Source organism: Gekko japonicus, unplaced genomic scaffold, assembly GCF_001447785.1.
Source record: "Gekko japonicus isolate JY-2015 unplaced genomic scaffold, Gekko_japonicus_V1.1 scaffold1337, whole genome shotgun sequence".
In the NCBI taxonomy this organism is placed as follows: domain Eukaryota; kingdom Metazoa; phylum Chordata; class Lepidosauria; order Squamata; family Gekkonidae; genus Gekko; species Gekko japonicus.
The window spans coordinates 260,232-269,703 of record NW_015165863.1 but is presented as its reverse complement, the minus strand read 5'-3'; the positions used below and the strand labels follow the sequence as shown (position 1 = coordinate 269,703).

Below are 9,472 nucleotides of genomic sequence, written 5' to 3'. Positions count from 1 at the left end.
TAATGGCTAACAGCAATTTACCATTAACTCCAAATGCTCTGTTACAGATATCTGTACAATTTCATATTAAACCTGCAATACCCATTAATACTAGTTTTGTTGACTATTGCAGAAATTTTAATTGCAAAAAAAGGTCCTGATTCCCAAAGACAATGATGAAGGATAGATTGGCAAGGCATGGCAAATAACAAAGCTACCTACTTTCAGGGAACTGTGGAATCCAAGATGGTGGACAAAGTGTAAGGAAAAACCTACAAACAGTTGACAATGAAAACAACTGAAATGACCCAACCTATACAGAGTCCATTCAGAAAAACTGCTTTTGGTAAACCAAGCTATTTTTACATCTGATTCCCAGAGAAATATCCTAGAGTCATCCTTCTTACTGAACTTCAGGCAGGTAGGCAAACAGACCCAGCTGTTCCACTCATCTGCTAATTGCAAGAGGACATCTGTCTGCCTGCAACAAGCATAACTGGGGATCTATTTCTCTGGGGAAGTAAAATGTCTCATGCAATCCAGGAAAAGGCTACTGTTGAGATAAACTACATAAGTGCGTCCTCTTCAGGCAGGTAGGCAAACAGACCCAGCTGTTCCACTCATCTGCTAATTGCAAGAGGACATCTGTCTGCCTGCAACAAGCATAACTGGGGATCTATTTCTCTGGGGAAGTAAAATGTCTCATGCAATCCAGGAAAAGGCTACTGTTGAGATAAACTACATAAGTGCGTCCATACAAATTCAAGCACCCTATTTCACTCTAAGACAACTTTACATGACTAACCAGTAATGAAGGTAGGAATCCAGAAGGATAGCAGGGGCTACCCATTGTTTTGCAGAAAGTGTCATGTGTATGATTATCTACCCACTGGGTGGAAATCATGGGTTTGTGCTCAACGCATGGAGCTCTTGGCTCTCAGGGAGCAGCTTTGTTCCCTTGAGACTAAGGTTGCTCACCTGGAGAAGCTGAGTACTAAAGAGAAGTTTGGAGAAGAGACCCTCAGGGACTTATCAGAACTGTCCCACTTCTGTGCTGGCAGCTCTTCTGCTGTTGTGGAGAATGAGAGTCTTGAGGCCAGAGGGTGTCAGTCTGAGGAAGAGGGATGTGAACCCTTAGAAGGGACCCCTTCCTTGGGTGATGGACCACTATCCTCATTGTACTGAGGATACCCCTCTGGGGTTGGGGAGGAGGTGGGCTTTTGGTACTGAGTGATTCACTTATTAAGAATATTGAGAGTGAAACTATGACAGGCATTTTTACTGCATGGTGACTTTCCTGCCTGGTGCAAAGGTTGAGGACATCACATGCTGTCTAGATAAGCTCATAAATAGTGCTGGGGGGGAAGTCAGTAGTCATGGTGCATGCTGGCACCAGTGACATTGGGAAATGTAGTTGCGTGGCCCCGAAGGAAAAATTTAGGTTATTAGGTAGAAAGTTAAAGGCCAGGGCCTCAAAGGTAGCATTCTCAGAAGTGCTGCTAGTTCCACGCACATGGCCAGTTAGCTAGGCACAGATCAGGGGTCTCAAAGCATGGATGAGAAAGTGGTGCCAGGAGGAAGGGTTTAGATTTGTTAGGCACTGGGGAACTTTCTGGGACAAGTTGAACCTGTACAAAAGTGACAGGCTTCACTTGAACCAAAAGGAAAACAGGCTGCTGGCAATTCATATAAAAAAGGTCACAGAGCAGCTTATAAACTAATTCCCAGACAAAAGCCAACAAGAGCTGAGGAGCCTCTGTTCTGGGACAAGTCATACCAAGTGAGATTGTGTAAATGCTCAGGGTAATATTGATATAAACATAATAAAACTTGAGGATGAAGGTGGGATGGTAAAAGAGGACCCTGTGTGAAGGCTAAAGGGGCCAAGGGTTTCTGGGAAAAGAAATACATTATAGGTTTCTATACACCAGTGGTAAAAGTATCTGAGCCAAAATGGTAGAGCTGGAGTACTTGCCGCTAAATGAGAGATCCATGGGTATAAGCTGTATAGGGAAGAAGGGAGGGACAGGATGGGGAGGTATTGTATCATGTACATCAAAGAAATCACAGAATTAAATGTTAGAAAACATTAGGGTAATGAACTCCCCAATAGAAGCAATATGGGTGGAAATACTGGGCCCTCAGGATTACTTAAGGGGGTGTACTATCACCCACCTGATCAAAACCTTAAGGTTGACCTTGAGATGGAGAAAGAAATAAGGGAGGTAACCTTAAGGCTGACCTTGAGACGGAGAAAGAAATAAGGGAGATGACCAGTGTTCCCTCTAAGCTGAGTTAGCATGAGCTAGCTCACAGTTTTTTAGCCTCCAGTTCACAAATTTTTGTCTTTGCTCAGGCAGGATGGCTCCAGAGCAAACTAATTTATGCAGTAGCCAAATTGCTTGCTCACAACTTTAATGCCAGTAGCTGACAGAGTAGAATTTTTGCTCACAAGGCTCCACGGCTTAGAGAGAACATTGGAGGTAACTAAAGCAGATAATGTTATGATACTGGCAGACTTCAAATGCCCTCACATTGACTGGATAAACATGTGCTCGAGTCATACCGTAGAAACAAGATTCTCAGACACCGTAAATGACTATGTGCTGAAACAGTTGGTTCCAGCGCCAAAGAGAGGGTAGTGATGTTGGATTTGGTTCTGAGCAGGACTCAAGTCCTGGTGAGAGATGTAGAGGTTGTTGCACCGATTGGGAACAGTGATCACAATGCTATTAAGTTCAGCATTCAGGTCAATGGAATGTTACCCCTAAAATCCAAACTGTAACATTTGATTTCAAAAGAGGGAACTTAGAAAATGAGGGGAACAGTTAAAAGAAAGCTGAAAGGGAAGAAAAAGAGAGTCAGATCCCTGGAGGAGGCTTGGAAGCTGTTTAAAACTGCACAAATTGGAGTCCAGATAAAATGCATTCCACAGGTTAGAAAAGGCACTGCCAAATGTAAAATAATGCCTGCATGGTTAACTATGCAAGTCAAGAAAGGTATAAAAAGTAAAAAGGCTTCTTTTGAAAAGTGGAAGGTCTGGCCCAGTGAATTGAACAAAAGGACAACAGACTCGGGCAAAAGAAATAAAAGTCGATAATTAGGCATGCAAAAAGAGAATTTGAGAAGCAGGTTGCTAAAAGCATCAAGATCAATAATAAACATTTCTTTAAATATGTCCAGCACAGGAAACCAACCAGAGAAGCAGTTTGACATTTGGATGACCAAGGAATAAAGGGATCGCTCAAGGAAGATGGGGTGATGGCACAAAAGCTCAATGAATGTTTTGCTTCTGTGTACACTTTGGAAACTGAGGGGTGTGTACCCATTTCACAGCCACTATTTTCAGGATGGGAGTCTGAATAACTGAGTCAAACTGAGGTAATGAGAAATGAAGCTCAGTCTAGACTGACTGAGGAAAATAAAAACCAATACGTCTCCAGGTCCTGACTGCATACACCCAAGAATTCTTAGGGACTCAAAGCGGAGATAGTTGATCTACGAACCCATATAACTTATCACTAAATTCAGCCATTGTACCAAAAGACTTGAAAGTAGCCAATGTTACAACGATTTTTAGTAAGGGATCCAGAGGGGAACCAGGAAATGTCTGTCCCAGGCAAATTAGTAGAAACTGTAATCAAATAAAATTATTAGGCAGAGGAACAAAGCCTGCTGAAAAATCAGCATTGCTTCTGCAAAGCAAAGTCCTACTTCACCAACTTCTTGGAGTTTTTTGAGCAAGCAAATAAGCACTTAGATAATGGTGACCCAGAAGACATTATATACTTGGACTGTAAAAAGACTTTTGACAAGGAATGTCACCAAAGACTTCTGAGTAAACTTAACTGTCATAGAATAAGAGGACAGGTTCTCTTATGGCATAAAAATTGGTTGAACGACAGGAAGCAAACAGTAGGAATAAATGGACAGTTCTCACAATGGAGGGAAGTAAGCAGTGGGGTCCCACAAGGATCGGTATTGGAGCCGGTACTTTTTAATTTATTCATAAATGATCTGGAACTAGGGGTGCATAGTGTAGTGGCCAAGTTTGCAGATGACACAAAATTATTCAAGATGATGAAAACCAAGATGATTGTAAAAAGCTCCAAGAGGATCGCCACAAATTAGGTGACGGGGCAACAATATGGCGGATGAAATTCAGTATTGATAAATGTAAGGTGATGTACATTGGAACAAAAAATTCCAGCTTCAGGTATAGCCTAAAGGGATCTGAACTTGCTGAGACTGAGAGGGAAAAAGATCTTGGGGTCATAGTGGACAGCTTAATTAAAGCATCAACTCAGTGTGCCGCAGCTGTAAAGAAGGCAAACTGGTCTGTTGTAAAAGAAATGTGGACTTTTACCCTCCAACTATTGCAAAAAGACCCATTCCCATGCTCTTATATGCAGATGACACAGCTATCTTGTCAAACACTGAAATAGGCCTGAGAAGAGCTCTTTGTGCACTCTCACTGTACTGTTAAGAGGAACATCTTATACATTTCATCAAAACCAAAATACTTGTTTTTGCTAAAAGGCCTATGATCCACAGATGGCAATTAGATAGTCACATGATTGAGAAAGATAAAGTATTCAGGTATTTGGGAGTTGCATTTCAATCTTCAGGCTCATGGGCAGCTCACCTTTCTCAGGTCATGGATTCTGCCCAGAAATCAGCATTTGCAACCCTGAGATTTTTTTCACACAAAAGGAGGAGCTTATATCCCTTATGCTTTGAAGGTTTTTTTGGGTAAGACAATACCTCAACTAATGTATGGTGCACAGATCTCCCAGTATAAGAAATACACCAAACTTGAAACAATTCAGTCAAAATTTTTGAGATCTTTATTTGGATTACCAAAATGTGTTCCCAATGCTCTGCTTAGGCTTGAGGCTGGCCTAGTTACATTAGAAACCCGGGCTTGGTTTTATACCATATGTTTTTGACTTAAACTCCTTTCATCAGGGCTGACCCCCTTAATTCTTTCAGATAGTTTTTGCTCAAGCTGGGTTTCTGCAATAGAATACAAACTGGCACTTCTAGGCTTCTCTAATACTGCCGTTCTACACCTTGGGTTTCAAGGAGCCAAAGCTGTTGTCAAACAAAGATTATGGGACACTTCTCTCCAAATGGACAGAGCATGAGCCTCACACCTTTTAGTGGTGAGAAATAAAGACCTAAATTTTCTCCATCCAGTTACCTTTATTCATTAGAACTCCCAAAGCACCGCAGAACTTTCACTTTAGCACAATTAAATGTTCTCCCATCTGCCCTCCAGCAAGGGAGATATGCTCATACCTCATACACAAGCCAACTCTGTCCTTGTAATCCTAGACAGGTTGAGACAATTGAGCACGTTCTTTTACCTTGTCGATTTTACCATGAGATTCGTTCGAAATATATTACACCAATAATTGTTGCCTACCCAGGCAGGTCAAATCAGCTTTATTCTACTCTTCTTGTAATGAAACTACTGCTAAAGTAGCAAGATTTTGTGCTATGGCTATCCTAACCAAACAGTAGACTATTACTTCTTAGGACATTTTAAATTCCACGTTGTCTTAACTAAAATTTTTACCTGTACCAACTGTCTGGTTGTATTTTACTGTTAACTATATGAAACATTTTAAGGTATTTGCTGATCTTTGATCGTAATAAATCAATTGTTTGATTGATATTACAATAAAAAAGAGTAAAAGAAAGAGAGGATGGGAGAGGGAGAGAAAACTATAAAGATCAGTGGATCATGGCATCATCATGACTAATCCTGTTTTCACACACACAAACCTTTTTTGGCATGTTGTGGAACTTTCACATCCATGAATGCCCTTGATGTAACTTGTTTACTCAGAAGTAAATCCTCCTGTGTTCGATGTGGTTTACTTCCAAGTAAATGTACATAGAAATATAGCATTGCAGCTAGATCCTATATATATTTACAGTGAAGTAATGCTCACTAAGTTCGGCATGAGATTCCTAAATCCACAAAAATGTGTGAATAACATGGAGAGTTTAGTGATATATGCTAGTCTTTAATGTAGCATAGAGCCTCTGGGTGTTGTTGTTGTTGGTTTTTTTGCAACTTAATGAGATTAAGCACCTAAGCAAATCTAGCATGAAATACTTTGTAAAATTCATACTTACCAACAGTTGTGAATACTGTGCAGCAGAAAAACAGAGAACCCAAAAAGGACCATTTCTCTTTTGAGTCAATAAACCACTCTAATTTAACTTCACGGATCAATTTTCTTGCATTTTTCTCAAACGTCTCATATGAGGTCTCATTTTCTGTTCATAAAAAAGTGGTATTAATTTAAATATTTGCCTTAGTGTAATTCCACATTCCCTTTACAGCAGACTTCGGTGAAATTCTTCCAGGTTAAAGCAACTGAAAATCTGTACTTTATTTTAATTCATTCAAAAACCACACTTGCAAACACCTTCAAGTCTTTCATTTCTGAGTGGAACAATGATGCTGTCAAGTTTGAGTGTAAAGATGATCTGTGATTAGGCATCCTTTCACCCTAGCCCCAGTTAATGCATGTAGGAACTGAGAAAAACATATTCTATTCTGGCTCAGGGACCCCTTTATCTGTTTATATGTTGTAAGGTTGATCCCTAGTCCTGAAGATACGTTTTGGGGCTGAGCACTGTAACATATTTTCTACATCCTTTCCAAAACACCACATGAAAACATATTGTTAGAACAAACATAATAAAATACAAGGTAATGTAAGTTAAAAGAGAAAATAATTTTTAAAATATCAGAAGTAGATCAGTTTGTTTAACAACAGGTTTCTGAAGATGGCATCTTTCTGTTTAAGTAACCATAATTACATTATTATCCCAAAGGCAGTTAATCGTAAAATGTCACACCATGGAATAATCCCATTTCCTCAGCAAGAGGATTTTGTAGGTTGGTACTTCTCTGCTTTTAGCTTTGCAGTGTTATGCTGATCACTTTGAAGCATTTGATTCCCCCCCAGTGAAAAGCCCTGTTTAAAGGAAACCTCAAAATCAAGTACTTACCAGAACCATGGAGAATCCCTCCACATATTAGCATTTTCATTCATGACAATGTTCCACAAGTCAAAAGGCATGAAGGACCAGTGCTCACCTTTCCGTTTCTAAACCAAACATAGACCTGTTCAGGAATCTAGGAGCAGAGTTGCCTCCAAGTATAAGAAATCGCACTGTGGTAAAGAAAAGCTAAAGCAGAAAGATGCCAGCCTCCTAAGGCAGACACTGAAAAAAATGAAAGGAGAAATTGGCAACCCGTCTGTGAAATTAACATGACACTACACATACCTGAGAAGCTCTTTGCAAGAGTTGAAAGATTCCACATAAAAGTCCTGTATTCCTTGCTCTGAGTACTGTTATTGTTGCCTTCCACATGAGAGAACATAAGCGCCCCCAGTAAAGCATAGATCACTAAGCTGCAAATGAAGCAGGCGTGAGGAAAGACAGTCCAGAAGACCTGGGCACAAGTCCTTTTCTGTTGTTGGGGAGGAGGTGATTTGGGCGGCATTTGGTCTCGGAACTATGTTATCAGCAATGCTAGAAAAACCTTTCAAGAGTGAAAAGATTCCAATATGGAGGTGGGGGACTTCAGCCTGAGAAACACTCTCTTTCAAGCTAAAAGAGCTCTTGATTTTATAACTGAAGTCTTCCTTGCAGTCCCCAATGGAGTTTAGATACAGCTCGCAACTAATTGTGGCTTAAAATATATGTCTATCTGATGGTAATACATTTCGCTGAGTATTGATTCTCTCAAATGCCATAATGCTTGCAGAGGACCAGCTGCTGTATGCATCTCGGGTAGTCACCTGATAATTTAAAGGAAGGGGCTGTTTTGGTACCGTGTTACAGCTTTCTATGCCCCACCCTTTGGCAGCAATAGAAACAAATGTTCCAGTAAGAGAAAGCAAACTGCGAAGTATAGATAATGGGATTTTAAAAAAAACAGTAATGGATTGGTATATAATAAGGGATATTCCCTGACGAGTGAAGTAGTAACTTCTGAGTTCTCCAAGCAAGTTACTGTGCCTCCACCACTGTATGGACTCATAGCTGTTCCTCGGGGATTTCAAAACACCCACACCCACACACACAATACACAAACACACACACTATCCCTCTGGACTTCATTTGGACATTTGTATTATGAACATCCTGTGAGAATTTATGTTGAACCCAGTGTGGGAAAAATAGCCCTACTTCACCCCTAGGTATTGTTGTGAGTTGATGCTTCATCGTTTTGAATGGGTTTGGCCTGAGGGAACTGGAGCCCATGGATTTTCCTCAGGAGATAATTGTTAGGAAACAGTTCTTCACAGCCCTCTCCAAGTACTCATCAGACTACTTCTCAGGGGGAAGAAGCCCTTCCAGCTGAAGGGAGAGGGCAGGTGGTGTGTGTGTGTGTGTTGTTAGGAGAAATCCTCTTTTGGAGAACTAATCCTTTAACCCAAATCCGTTTTATGTATAACGGGGGCTTGTGGGTTCTTTCAACCAGTGTATACAGAGAGCGGAATCAAACAGACACTGTTTATGTCTAATAAAGGAGACAACACAGCTGGATGTTTAAAGAATAAATGTTGTTTTTACTGAATAGTATTGGAATTCACAAGCGTACAAAAACTGTTTCACACTCACAAACACACAAGATCCTTTAGGTATAACAGAAATGGAAAGCAATCTGTATGGAAAATAATAAACGTTGACTAACTGGGTGGTGGCACACAAAGGTTGACGAATATACTTATCTGATCCAGAGGAGAGTTTGGTCTTCTCAATGAAGAATGTGGGAACAAAAGATCTATCTACAGGGATTCTATTTCACACGGATGGAACCAGCCAACACGTGTGGGCCTCACTTGGTCGCGATCCAAGGAAGCACGTGAGAATTACCTTCAGTAGAGCTTCAGTTGCCTATGTGGGGTGAGAATGGCTAGCTAGCTGGCTTGCTAGCTGGCAGAACTTTAGTTACAAGGGTGGGGTAAAAGGTGGCTAGCGACGAACAAAGGATGAACATTGCCTTTTAAAATCTAGTTTGGGGGTTGGCATCAGAGCCAACCTCCTAGCTGTAGTCCGTCCCATTCCCTATTGGGGATTGGGTTATTGGGATGTGACGTATCTACCTAGAGGGAGTGGGCAATATTCAAATCTTAGCCTATACCTCAATGGAACCATTTGGTCAAGGTGTCAAAGTTGCATTGCCAAGGAAACCTTTGATGTGTAGATGCTCTGGCTTGGTCCAAGAGCTGTAAACAGGAAGAAGTCACTTTCAGATGCAAACCAGATACGAGGGTTACATGTTGACCAGAAATTCCTTCATGGTGGAAAACCTGTTGTTTCAAAGAGTTCTCTTTGCTGAGCATAATGGAGAATGCCTTCTTGTTCCCAAGGCAGGATGGGTAGGTGTGTGCGTGTCTTCATTAGCATATTGGTGCAGGCAGCACATTAGCGAAGCAGCTTCCAAATGCAGGTAGAC

The 9,472-nt window shown here is 40.9% G+C and overlaps 1 protein-coding gene across 1 annotated transcript in view; it reads right to left on the bottom strand.

Annotated features, from left to right (window-relative positions):
* The window catches only part of KCNK18 (potassium channel, two pore domain subfamily K, member 18), a 15,416-nt gene extending 7,906 nt beyond the window's left edge, over positions 1-7,510 (bottom strand). Inside the window, exons 1-2 of the mRNA XM_015411234.1 lie at positions 7,291-7,510; positions 6,127-6,270 (exon numbers count right to left, since the gene is read on the bottom strand). Of these exons, the coding sequence (XP_015266720.1) occupies positions 6,127-6,270; positions 7,291-7,510 (364 nt within the window). The remainder of the gene's footprint in view (positions 1-6,126; positions 6,271-7,290) is intronic.
* Positions 7,511-9,472: the final 1,962 nt, after the last annotated feature.